We start from the raw sequence: 14,337 nt of genomic DNA on the forward strand, positions 1-14,337 counted from the left end.
TACTCATGGTATATCGGATTGCCAGTAAAGGTGGGACGACTGAGGGGGAAGATGACACCATTAAAAAGCAAAGGGAAGACTTTCAGTGACTCTACCTATCCTCTGAGAAAGGAAAGTCTTAGGTTGAACCTGGAATTCTAGGCCATGTAAAAGTCAGAGAAACTAATCAAATTCATAACCCAGTTGCCACAGTTCTATTACCATTTAAGTCAGTTAACTGGAGCTTTTCAGAACCACTATAAGGTAAAGGAAGAAGGCATATTGAAGTATATTGGCTATGTCTTCTAGTTTTCTCCCACTGTCTTCCCTGTCTTTTTTTTTTTTTTTGGTCCCTTTGGTTTTCCTCTCTTTACAATGTTTTCTGGAACTGTTGATCTGGCAGCCCAGGAGAACTCGGTTTGCTTTCTCCTAGCAGAGGCTGGTGGGTGGAGCATAGGGCCGGTAGCCTAAAATACAAGTTTTTAAAGTGAGTTAGGAGACTAGGACAGAGGGAGTGAGAACCCAGGAAAAACTATTCCCGCCAAGGGAATAGCTTCAGCGGAAGGAAAATGGTGGTGGATGACCAGAAGCAGTGCCAGGCGAATAGATAGAGTTGACCAAAGAGCTAGGAGGGAAGGCGGAGGTGAATGCAGTATGGTAAGTGGCATTCCCCCGTTCCACGTCTAAGCCTGAGGAATTACTTTCATTTTTCTGTGCTTGGAGAAGAGGGAGGGTTCGAAGCTTATAGTGTGCAATAGGACAAAGAGAAGGCTGTGAAGTGCTTGAGTGTGTGTGTGTGTGTGTGTGTGTGTGTGTGTGTGTGTGACTTGCACACACGCGCACACAGTGAGACAGAAGCACAGAAGGCAGGCTTCTGAAGAACTGGCAATCTGGTGGCTAAAGGGTTTTCTGTTTCCTGCCCGCCCATGAGCAGGTAGGGTGCGTGACTTCGGTGCAAAGCCCCAAGAGGCCATGCACACGAGTGCCCTGAGCACCAGAGGCCACAGCAGGTAGCCTAGAGTCCTCACTCTCTCCCTTTCCCCCTCCCGCCCCTGACGCCCCTCTCCCGTCCAGCGCTTGCGATCTGGCTTCGTGGATCGCGTCCTAGAGCCGCCAGTGATCTGGAATTCCGGTTCGAGGTCTGGAAAGATATAAAGTAAGTAATCTCTGCTCAATCCACTCTGAGGTGGCCTCCTGAGTTTAGGGTTCTCGGGTTCCCGGTAGCGCGCCTTTGCCCTGTCCCTTCTTCACTCATGGCTCAGCGCGAGCTCGGATTTCAGCGCCTGCCTCTTCCCCTGGGAAGCCTCCTACCCCGCTCCCAGCTGCAGCCCAGCTCGGCCCTCACGCGGCCCTAAATAGTGTCTGGTTCCCACGCTTGGGAGGAGAGATTAAGGAAAGAAGGCAGTGCCCCAGCACCATGGGTCAAGGCTGGGGGGAGGATGAGAGAGGAAGGGGAGGCTTGGGCTCTAGGGAGTGAGGAAGGGGAATTGGGAGGTTCTCGGCGTCCTTGCCATCCCCGCTGACCCATGCCGGGTAACTTGCGCTCAGGGCTCGGCCGTGGGAAAGTGCTGCCCACGCCCCGGACTGTGGCTCCTGAGCCGCTCCGGACTCCACTACCACAGCTTAATATGAGGGCAGACTTACGGTCGCTTCCCTGGGGTTGAACCCAGCTTTCCTGCCTGAGGAAGCATACGAATAAATCCCTTAAAAGGTGTCCCGAGGTCCTTTGAACCTATGAGTGGGAGATTTATGCCCTGTGTCTGAAGCCTTCTCCTGGGTTTAGTTAGCCTGCCAAGGGATGAGCTGCTAGCAATTTCAGATTTTCGACCATCTGCAGCCTTGTGAAAGTGAACCAGCCTTCCTTCCCCAAAATGTAAAGGTTAACCAGCGCTCTTAGCTAACCAACTTTTTTCGGATTGCAAGAAGATTAAATGAAATAAATGATGGCCAGACAAAAGTGAAATTTTGGTTTGGGGTCTAATTTAGTACTTTGGAGATGAGCAGGGTGGACCCTTGCATCGGTAGGTCAATTTAGTGGTAATACTGAAAAACAGTCTTATTTCAATATTTGTGCAGTTAGGGTCTGCAGACCTGGAAACCTGATTATAATTCTGCTAACTTCATGCACATTTCTGTTGAATTTTCTTTTTTCCCCAAATTTATTTTGACATTTTTATTTAAAGTTTTGAGTTACAAATTCTATCCATCCCAGCTCCCTGAGACTGTAAGCAATCAGAGATACAGGTTTTACATGTGCAATTATGTAAAACATTTCCATATTAGTCATTTTGTACAAGAAAACTCGAATTTTCAAAAGTGAGAGTGAAAACTAACATGATTCAGTCTGTATTCAATCAATATCAATTCATTGTTTTTCCTTTCTCATCATTGCCTTTTTAAAAAATAACAATTGCAACATCTTGATAAAAAAACAAAATTGAGGGACCTAGGTGACAACTTTCCCTCTTAAAAATCCTCTTCAAGTTTTGCTTCTGTCAAACCATTTTGTTACCATTCTTGTTACCACTGAGGAAAACACTGATTACATCATTTCATTTGCTAAATGTGATCACCAACCCCTGCCTGGAATGTATATTGTCCTCTGTCTCCTTGTTAGTGCTATGTCTGACCTTTTGACCCATTGGGCATATTAGAGTCATTTTGTCATTTTCCAACTCCTTGAAATTCTTGAATGGTGCAAGTTGTTTTAGAATTTGATGTTTCAGGAATGAGACTTCTGCCTAGTTGTACCAGGGACTACCTGTTTCTGTCTTTGGGGGGGAAAAAAAAAACACAAAATTTCTGAAAACTCCACCTGTGTTACTGGCATCAATGATCAACATTTTTTGATAGAGCTTTTTATAGTTTCTTCACATATAGAGCTAACATGTTGCTGTTTCAGATTTATTTATTTATCAAAATTACTGCTTAGAGTGAAAATGAATTCCAATGTTCCCTGGAGTTATAAATCAGAACATCCCTCTATCCCCCTCCCCCAACCTCTGGTTCAAAATCAGCAGCTACAGGGTTGTATACTTCTGAAGGCCAAGCAAACTTAATGTGTCTTGCAGGATATTGGAGTTCTCTTGTCATGTAGGACTTTTCTGAACAGAAAGTTTTCGTTGGGAAATAAGTAGTCCAATGCACATACATAAAGTTTTCAAGGCTAAGGACATGCTTCTAATTCTCAGAATAATGAATTATCATTGTGCTATTACTAAGGAAAAGCATTTTACATGAAATGTATTCAGTTTGTGAGATTTTTTTCAGTGATTAAAATTGAAAACTTAAAAATCAAGAAAAGTTTATGTTGCATTTTAAATACATAAGGTCAGGGAAAAAAACATTCTGATTATACAATACCAAGATAATAAAATTTTTGTCCTTGTGTAAGAGAACTTTTTAAAAATCTGATTATCAGGATTACAATCCTTATACTTGATTGGAGTGTTACATAATTAAGGCAAAATCTCAATGGCCTCTGGTTTCTTAGGGGTTGGGATTCCCACTACCTGGGGAGATCCAGAGCTCACTATAATTGAGTCTTAATGAATTGCTGGAGGGGCAGGAAAGTTAAACCCTGGTCATGCTCCAACTCTCTCTCTCACACACACAAACACACACACACACACATACACACACACACACACACACACACACACAAGAGAAAGAGACAGAGTGCTAGTACGTATAAGGTACCTATGGATATGTAGTTGAGGTGGGGGAGGGAGGAGCATTTAAACCCAAGTCTCCCTAGGTCCCAGACCATGACTCCCATACACAAGTAATAGATATACCATGCTTCTTTTTAATTATAATAGTATGAGAGGAAATGAGATCTGATTCAATTTAGACACATCAACTTTTATTAAACATCCATTTTACGTAAAACATTTTTTTTCTGGGTGGTTGGGAGGATTAAAAGTTTAGAAAAGAAGCTTCTCCGCCTTTCCCTAATGAATGGAAACACACACACACACACACACACACACACACACCACAACTGGAACATAAACTAATATGTAAGTGCACTATTAGAGATGTAATTAAAGGACTCTGTGAACTTTGGAGAGAAAGCTCATTACTTACTGAATCAATTTGTGAAGGCTAGATCCAGGAGGTGGTATTTTAAATGAGTTTTGAAGGAAGAGCCTGTACAGTTAATGCAGCCAGATGAAAAGATAAGCTTTGTGATGTCTGAGTGTGAGTAGTCACTACTTTATACATTTTTTTATCCCCTCCCTGTTTTTGGCATAAGACTAATATGAATCTAATGAGAGTATTTATTTGATTTTGGTATTAAAAACTCCTATTCATATAGTGTTTTGAGTTTTAGATTGCAGCATTTAGATTTGTAAAAGATCTTAAATGTCATTAAGTCCAAACCCTCATTTTACAGATGAAGAAACTAAGATCCAGAAAAAGGAAGTAACTTTACAAAGTGTTTTCCCCATATAACCTCGTGATAAAGGAAGTACAAAAATCATCTTCATTTTACAGGTGAAGAAACTGAGGACCAGAGGAGTCAAGCAATATACCCAGTTTCTCTCATCTATACAAATAGAGAGTCAGCTGGAATTTGAACCTAAATCTCTTGATTCCTAAGTCAGTAGTCTTTGTGTTGCCCTGCTAGTAACAATAGGTGAAAGAGACAAATTGTTTCATGGGTTCTTAAGTCTGTTCTATTACTTCAGGGCTGGTTTTGAAAGTCTGTTTCAGAACTAATGCCACAGAATCTACTTGATTAACAAGCAGCAAAACATTAGTGTGAGCAATTTAAGTGACTAACAACAATTATATGAACAAATACAACATGACTTGTCACAATCACTTGACTTGATGTTTTAGTTTTGTCACAGGTATTTACAAAACAAACTAAAAAATCTAAAGAGTCTGAAAACAAACAAAATAGTGTGGTGGCAAGACTACGAGATCAGGGGATCAGACGACATCGATCGGTTCAATTTCCCACTGTACTGCTTAACTACTTATACTAAATGGAGCAAGTAATTTAGCTTCTTGATCAGCTTCAGTATTGTCCTCTACAAAATGAGGGAAATAATCTCTAAAGTCCCTTATGGCACTAAATTTTCTGTTTAGTTGATAATGTGTGTTCTCTCATGACACTGAAAATGTACACAGATTATCTAATGAAATGAAATCCTTTACTTTTTTCTCAATGGCAATTAAAAATTATTTGAGTAAATAAGGAAAGAATTCTGATTTTTTTCAAATAACTAGTCAATTAGAGATAGTACAATGTAAATACTTTAGATGGCTTCTGCAAAAAAAAAAAATCATAGGATTTAAAACTGGAAGGGTCCTTAGAGATTACCTAGTCCAGTTGCCATAAAAATTTGTCCAGACTAAGTGTGTACTGTAGCCACCTCCAAAAATATTAAGAAATAACAGATCCAGAGATGGAAGGCTACAGAGCACCAGGTTTGGAGTTAGAGGAACTATGCGAAACCTTAGATCTACTTCTTCCTATTTGTGACCTTAATAAGCTGTGCCATCTCTCCAAGCCTCAGTTTCCTGAGGGCTGGACTAGATCATCTCCAAGATCTCTTTCCCAGTCTAATACTATGAACTCCCTTGTTTTACATATGAGGAAACTCAGGGCCAGGGAGATTAAATGATATGGACACTGATTAGGGTAAAATTGAATTCTTATTACATGACCCTATTTCTCTAACTAACCCACTTTTTCAGGCTTTTATAAATTTAGATAAAAAGTTATGTGTTGGGGCGGCTAGGTAGCACAGCGAGTAAGAGTACCAGCTCCAGTGTCAGGATGACCTGGAGATCGAATCCCAGGCTCAGACACTCAGCACCACACCCAGAAATAACTGGCCATGTAACATTGAGCAAGTTACTTAACCCTGATTGCTTTAAAAAAAAATTTATGTGTTTCCCTAGAATTGGGGTGACAGAATCATATAATCCAAAAGTGTAAATTCTTTGGGATTATTTCTTTCATTGTATTTGTATCATCAGAGTATAGTACAGTGTCTTGCATGTAGTAAGTATTTATGAAATACTTGTTGACTGATTGGTTTTTTCATATATTGAAGAGTCTTTGAAATTCATCTAGTCTAACCTTTATCCAAAGCTTTATCATTGTCTCGCCATAATCATTCACCAGTGATATTCAATTATTAAATATCTAGTGCACAGAAAGTACTGTACTGAGTACTAGAGATCTAAAGATAAAAAATAACATGATCTCTTCACTCAGAGAGCATACAGTCTAATGAGGGAGGAGAGTAATTGCACATGTAATTGAGGGGCAAAATTAAACAGGCAAAGTATCAGGAGTGGTAGAATTTTAAGAGAGAGCATTTTTACCTAGGAGGAAGTAGTGTAGTTATGCCTCTGTAGTCTTGGGGTCTAAATTTGGTCTTGCCAAAAAAAGAGGAACTTCTACAGCATGAGATGGTAGGGGATTCTATTCAAAGCAGACTGCTGAACTGAATACCAGAAGATATTAGCATACTGCTTATCATACTTAACTTTAATAATAATATTTAAACTAGCTAGCATGTCTATAGTGCTTTAAGGTTTGTTTTTATATTATTATATGTTGTATTGTATTGTATTATATTATGTTATGTTATATTAATTTTTTAAAAGATGAGAATAGGATAGCAAATTGTGCTAGGATAATTTTTATGTGACCTCCACCAAAAAAAATAGATATTGATTAATATTCACTAAACATATTATTTCATTTGTGCATCAACAACAACAACTCTGGGAGGTAGCTACTATGGGAATTACCCTCAATTTCTAGGTAGGGAAACAGTTTCAGAAGAGTAAAGTGACTGTCCCTTGGCCACTGCCCCATGCTAGTAACTTCATAGAGTTTGTAGAGTTCATCTACTTCACAATTTTGCTGAGGACTAGAATCTCCCCCTCACATCCCCATAACAGTTTTCATCCCATGATACCATATTTCATGCTTGCCACATATGAGAGCAATGCTTAAAACATAATGTTGAAAATACATAATCCTCCTTACTATTTCAAAATCTTTAATAAAATGGTTGTTATGTATAGAATCCCACAAGATAATCTAACTCCTCCATTGAATACTATTTTTGTCAGTTTTATTTGCCTTGTTGCTGATACCATACCACCAGAGATTTTTGCTTATCTGTTTTCAATTAAGATGCTTCATCAAGTCCTCATAAAATTTCTTTGATTTATCTCTATCTTTATTTTTCTCAGAAAAGTTATTTGTAACATGTATGAATATTTAAATATTTAACAAGGTTTATTTTTTTCCACTGGGTTGTTAAAGGATGTGTAAACTGCAAATCAGTCTCATATAAAACATTTAGAAACCAAAAGGAAGTTTAAAAAAAAAAGGTTTAGTGCATGACTATGTTTAGTGCAAGGCCAGATATCAATTTTATAAGGACAAACCTGTTTTATTCTCTCATAGAATGCTAATGCTATTTTGGAAATATCCCCTGTCTTTTACTTTGATTTTAAATTAGGGAAAATCATTTGGATTCATCTTAGGACTAAATACCAACTACGGAGAACTTGACCTATTCTTCAATAGCTTTCACACTTTTCTGGTATAAGTTCCTGCCAAGTCTTATACTTGTTATTAGCTTAGTTCCTTAACTGACAATGCTGTTGGCAACCTAACTCTCTTACACAGGTGGGGAACCTGTGACCTCCAGGCCACATGTGACCTTCTAGGTCCTTGGGTGCAGCCTTTTGACTGAGTTCAAGTTTTACAGAACAAATCCTTTTATTAAGGGAATTTGTTCTGTGAAGTTTGGATTTAGTCAAAGTGCTGCACTTGAGGACCTCTGAGGGCCACATATGAGCTCCAGGATAAAGCTTCTCCACCCTGATACCTGCCAAGACATGCTAGGTGTAGAATCTTAAGACCTAGGGCTAGTATTTTCCTACCTTAACCACCTGCCCTTAGTTTAGTCATACTCGTGAGATTCCTCATCTGATAACTAGTTACTATGAAGCTGGGTAAATCCTCCTTTCCCCTTCTCTTCCATGCTCTGAACAAGAAAGACCTGAATACCAGGATAATTTGAACTTTAGGCTTCAAGTCTTTCATCTCCTCATCTTCCTCACCCTGTCAAAGATCTTCACCCTCCGAACTTGCTTTCTGGTGTTAACTCATTCTTTCTGTTCCTGATTGGTGTATCCAAAGTAAATTATTCTAGTTGGATTATCTTGGCTAGCTCTGCCCTTGGTGCTGAAATTGTTTCTTCCACCAATGACCTACCTAGACTATCAATATGCCTTTTGGCAATAAAACATAATTCAATAAGCATTTTTTTATCCCTAATATATTCCAGGCACCATACTAAGAACTGGGAATATAAAGATAAAATGAAATGACCCTTGTCCTTAAGGAATTTCTTACATTTTGGAAGGCCATTAGATTAAGCCTCTATTGCTAATCTCTTTGAGTCATAGTTGCTCTTTACTTACATGTGGTGCCCATATGCTTTTCTGTCTGAGACTGACCACTCTTCTAGACCCTGTGTCTGCTGGTGGCTATCAACCAACTCCTCATTGGAAGATGGGAATTCATTGACGTCCCTTATGGACCATGAACCCTGGAAACTTTTTCTCCAATGTCAGATGTTGACTTTAACCTCTTCCCCTTTTCAAGGTGTTGAGTCATGACACAATGCTAGACTTTAATATGTTGGGGAGAAGTGGGAAATAAGGTTAGAGAAGTCAATTTGGGCCAAATCATGAACACATTAGGGAATTTGGATTTGATGCAGTAGGGAGCCTGGTATTGCATATAAAGGGTATTTAATTAATGTTTGCTAAACTGTAATTTCTCAAGAAAGAGAGTGAGTAGCATGAATAAAATAATGCACTAGCAAGATTAATCACGTAGTATATGCAGTCAGGTTTTAGATAAATTAAAGAAAGGAAAATCATGTAGGAGGTGATTATGATAATCTAGAGGTGTGTCAATGAGGGACCAAACTATGGTTATAATAGTGGAAATTGCAAGCAAAATGCAAATTCAAGAGATTTTTTTTCAATGTATTTCTTACGTTAAAATTTTATACAATATTTTATGCCTTTAATAATTTCCAAAAGTTTTTAGAAAGGGTTGTGAAATTATATTTAGTTATTGGAATGAGATCAAATTCCCTAAAAGTCATCCAGTTACTAGTCACAGTGATAGAGTTTTCTTTACACTCTTCAAGAGATATCTAGCTTGTGAAGAAATATCAAGACAGATATGTAAAGAGTAAGGAAAAGGAAAGACCCCATGGTTTCTGCTCTAGTAGACTAGAAGAGTCAGTACAATGTGATAGTAATGGAATATAAAGATCCCCCTGTATTGGCTTGGTTTTCAAATTGATTGTGTTAAAACCCAGAGCTTGTTAATCCCACCTGTGGGATGGACTTGTTGATGTGAAAAGAGAGTCCTGAACTGGGAGGAGCTGGTGACGTAGATTTGGAGAGACACAGGAGAGAGGCAGAAGAACTTTTTTGGAAGCAGCACCTTTGGAGGCAGAGAGAAACTGAGAGGATTGCTGAGGGACACTTTGAATTGCCCTGGACTTTTGAGACCTGCCCCCGGAGCTGCCAAGGACTGAGGAGACATGGCTGTTTTGCTGGTACTTTGTCTGTCTGTTTTGATGTTGTTTTGCCAGATTTGTCCACTGGTGAAAGACAGTCCTGTTGTTGAAGAAGTCCTGGAACCTGGCTTTTGGTTAAGAGCTCCTGAGACTGTCCTGCAGACAGAGAGTGAATACTGTCCACTGGTGAAGGACAGTGCTGTTGTTGCAGGGGTCTGGGAACCTTTCTGTTGGTTCAGAGCTACTGAGACTGTCCTGCAGACAGAGAGTGAATGCTGTCCACTGGTGAAGGGCAGTGCTGTTGTTGCAGGGGTCTGGGAACATTTCTGTTGGTTCAGAAGCCCTGAAGAAGTATTTTCTTGTTGTATGTTTACAGAAATCCTGGAAGAGGGTTTTGCTAATGTTTTCAGGGGTTCTAGGACTGTTCTACAGACAGAGGATGGATTAATGAAGAGACTGGCAATGTATCTTGTGGCCTTGCTAAGCCTTGTCTCCCCAAGAACTAAGATTGCTGAGAACTTGCCTCCTGTCAAGATGAAGAAAAGATTCCATTTGGGTATTAAGTGCTGTGCTTAAACTTGATGTAACTCTGGGGTAGATTCAATTGTGATCCAGGGGTGGGGAACTTTTGACCTTTTTGTGTTCTATGGTTGAACAAATGAATGTACTACTTATGTTTGGAAACTAATCTCCATTTGAAAAGAGGGGTTTTGTGATGGACTAAAGGAAGGTACAGCCTAGGGGTGGAGTAGTATTTAGAACAGGGACTTTGTAATTGATTGAATGAATGTAAGGTCCTGGGGTGGGGTAGTACTTGGAGATTATTTAATCACACTTAGTAAATGCTGTATTTTGAATGATGTCATATTTTGATCTTCTCTGTTGTTAATCTGTCACTGAATAAAATGGAGAGCACCTATGCTGGTATTCTGAACCTTGGGAAGTTGCCTTTCCTTGGCATTACATTACATACTACCAGTGTCCATGGTGAGCAAAAAGGATGATGCTTGCTCAGCTTGGGCCCAGAGGGAATAACTAGGAAAGAATGGCAAAAAATTGAAAATTCATGTTTAGGTTTCATATAATTAAAAACTTCCTAAAGATCTGAATTATCCAAAGCTTGTTTATCCTTGTTAGAGGTCTTTCATCAAAGGCTTGAATGTACTTTATAGTGAAGATTACTATATCACATATGGGATGAATTTAGGAGCCTTTAAGGTCCCTTCTAATTGAGAGTCTGCGACTAGTTATGAAAATAGAGCAGACTTTTGCAGGGAAATAGAGATATATTCAATTTTGCACACCTCAGGTTGGAAATGACAGTGAAACATTCAAGAGGAATTATCTTATAAGTAATTGAAAATGTGAGAATTAAAAGAAGTCAAGAATTTATTAGGACTAAAAATACAGATTTGGTACTCAGCCACATGGAAACGTTTACAGAGGGATTGACCATGTGTTGAATGAGTAGCAAAGGCTAAGAACAGTACTCTTTGAAGAATACACACAGTTGGGGGTCAGAACATAAACCATGAAACTAGATATAAAAGGAGTAATGAGAAAATATGAAGGAAGATTAGGAAAATACTGCTGCATGGAAGCTAGAGGAAAAGAGAAATTCAAGAGGACTGGGCAAATAGGAATAACAAATGTCAAGGACAGGTTAAACAGGATGGGGACTGACTAAAAAATCATTAGACTGATTGCCTTAGCTAGAATTTCTAGAATTATATCAAATAATGCCGGTAACAATACAAAAGTTTGCTTAAGACGATGTTATTGGAAAGATTGCTTTATTTTTGATTATAGATAATGCTAGATATTGATTTTAGATAATTGCTGCTTATCATATGAAGACAAAGACATTTCAATGCTTTTTAATGTTTTTACTGCAGATACATGCTACATTTTGTCAAAAGCTTTGTTTTGCATCTTTTGATACATGATTGTTGTTACTTTTGTTATTACTAGAGTCTATATTTTACAGTGTTCCTAATATTGAACCAATTCTTGTATTTCTAGTATAACTCCAAGAAGTCAAAGTATATAATCATTTTAATATATTTCTAAATGACTTCAATATTTGCCAATGATATTCATTCTAGATATTAGTCTATTGTTTTCTTCTTTTACTTTATTTCTTGATGGATTAAATATCGAGACCATACAGTTTCATAGAAAGGATTTCATTGGATGCCATTTTTCTTTATTTTTGCAAACAATTATGTAATATTGGAATTAAATTAGTCTTTCAATGGTAAATTTAAGTTACAAATCAATATTGGTTTGAAGTCTTTCCCCCTTTTCTTTGGGAGATCATTTATGACTTTATCAAATTCTTTTCCTGAGATATTAGATTTAATCAGAAATAAGTCATTATTCACCTTAAAGTGTTATATCATTCTTAAATCAATAAAGACAGAAAATGTAGGCCAATTAAATTTGGTAGTGAAATGAATAAGGGAAATTTTATAATAGAAGATATATTGAGGTGAAAAGACTTTTTTAGGACAGTGTAAATCAGAGTATATAAGTTCTTATAGTATATTTTCAGTATGTCTTTGATTTCTAGAACCTGTTGATTCTTAATAAATTGAGTTCTTAATAAATATCTGTTAAATATTGAATTAGAATTGAATTGATTTGGAAAGAGAAGGAAAATAAGCCCCTGGAAAAGTAATCATTCTAGAGATGTAGGTTAAAACTGTGGAATAAGATGCCAGAGGAGGTAAAAAGAAATAGTGTTCAAAATACAACTAAAAATATGAATAAGTTTCTACTTATGAGGGGAGAGTGAGAAGGAGAGAAATAAGAGTGGGGGAGGAAAATATGTTGTTGTTCTTCTTGTTTGTCCTTCATTCTCAAAGAAGACTAATGACATCATGAGGGTTATGTCTTAACTTACACATGAATTGTACATGAGTGGAGCAAAGTTGTATGAAGTCATCAGCCTCATTCTCACCTCTAGAGCCATTGAAACCCAGTGGTAAGGCAAAGATCAAGGATACTAGCAATGGCCCAGGATGCAGTTGGTGACCTTGGCCTTTCTAAATTAAGATCTTTCCCAGTCCTCAGTTTGTCTAAGGCCACAGCCATTCAATGTTGGCACAAGGTAAAGATGGGGTCTGTAAAGAAAATGAGGTTATATTAGTAGGATAAGTCAATAGACAAATGAGTATATCGTACCTGTTAGAGTTTTAAGTCTGTTGGTGTAGCACCAATGCAATATTCACAGCAACCACAGTCAAGACAAATATATTCACATAGTGCTTGATCACAAAATTTAACAGACTCTCCATGTAGAAGACAGAAGCAAAAACATTTATTCAGACACCAGAAAATCAAATTCCAAAACCAAGTAAGCTGATTCTGTCATAGTAGCAAAGAAGGTAAAAAGCCACAACAGCACAGAGAGCCACAGCATCCTTTAACTTTACCACAAACCAACATTTACTAACAAACCTAACTGTCTGCTTGCCTGCTATCCTCTCTCCTCCCACTGTCTAGCTGTTCTGACTCCCAACTTCCTTTGGGTTCTGCTCCACCCTTCAGCGAACTCCTCCCACCACAGGTTCCATGTGATTACATTCAGCCTATTAGGGGGCAGAATTTGTTTTCAAAACAGAGAAGGTCTTCAAATTCCTTTAGGCTTATTAAGGGGCAGGGAAGATCTTCAAATTACCATTACCATTACATTTGGTCCCAAGATCTTTCATGTCCCTTACATAGCAAAAATACATCAATAATACATTTCATTACATAGATTAATGAGAGCTTAGGGGTAACTGGTGGGGTACCTGGTGCCAGCAGAACTTTGCAACAATATAACAGGGAAAATATAAAATAAGCACATAAAACAATATCTTAGGGTGGAGGCTTGGGCACACGCACCCCATCCTTCCCCCCTGGAATGAATGGAGCTCAAAATCTTGGGGTAAGGGGTGAAGACCTCTTCTCCACTGCTACTTCCAGCTGAAATTGGACCTAGAGCTATCTCTGCCAAAATAAGTCCCATTTGAGAGGCTAATTCTTTAACTGGCATCTAGAACACAGTTGACACCAAGTCCAGGAGGTCCCATTTGAAAGGTCAGTTTTTAACTAGCATTTGGAGCTCAGTCAATGCCAGGTACAGGGGTGGCACATCACAATCATGGACAGGGGTGGCATCTGGCTTAAGTGATCAGGCATCTGCAAGTGGAGGCTACTGATCCTGCAGGAAACAAGTCTCAGAAAGAAGTTTAACAGACAATCAGCCAAAAAGAGACAAATATAGGGTCAGCCATGGTTCTGGAGTCCATGAACTCACTATAATAGCCTCATTCACAGTAGTATACATAAGTTAAGGGTACGATTTGGCCATCTTCTCCTCCTGAATAAACAACAGACATGGTATTGTTTTTCCCATGTGCTATAATCTCCCCAGCCTTTGGAAGATCATCTGGCTTCTGCTTTACCCATACTTTAGCTCCCAATTTTATTCTCTTAATAGAACCAAACCTTTCAGTTCCTCTGATAGTTATTTCACAAGGATGGTCAGTTTTCAAAACTCTCCCCACAGGCCCTTCTACACAAAGGTCTCTCTACTATACTACAATACTTGGCACACAATAATCACTAACAAGTGCTTGTTGATTGACTAATAAGAACCCTTTTTTACCACTGTTACTTAAATTTCAATGTTTAAAAAAAGCACTGTTCATTGAAAGTAATAAGTATGTCAATTCATACTTCATAACATAAAAAAAACTTCTACTTTATCATTTCCCAA

The 14,337-nt window shown here is 38.4% G+C and overlaps 1 protein-coding gene across 6 annotated transcripts in view; it reads left to right on the forward strand.

Moving 5' to 3' along the window:
* Positions 1 to 375: 375 nt before the first annotated feature.
* Positions 376 to 14,337, forward strand: part of GUCY1A1 (guanylate cyclase 1 soluble subunit alpha 1) — a 92,788-nt gene continuing 78,826 nt past the window's right edge. For 4 of the 6 annotated variants that reach the window (XM_069105607.1, XM_069105612.1, XM_069105611.1 and 1 more), the window contains exons 1-2: positions 376 to 636; positions 1,054 to 1,135. In XM_069105607.1, the coding sequence (XP_068961708.1) occupies positions 627 to 636; positions 1,054 to 1,135 (92 nt within the window). In that variant the 5' untranslated portion in view covers positions 376 to 626. The remainder of the gene's footprint in view (positions 637 to 1,053; positions 1,136 to 14,337) is intronic. The other 2 variants (XM_069105609.1, XM_069105613.1) reach the window with 1 other exon arrangement.

Source organism: Petaurus breviceps, unplaced genomic scaffold, assembly GCF_028583685.1.
Source record: "Petaurus breviceps papuanus isolate PSGF00001 unplaced genomic scaffold, PetGlider_PUasm1.0 76, whole genome shotgun sequence".
Classification (NCBI taxonomy): Eukaryota; Metazoa; Chordata; class Mammalia; order Diprotodontia; family Petauridae; genus Petaurus; species Petaurus breviceps.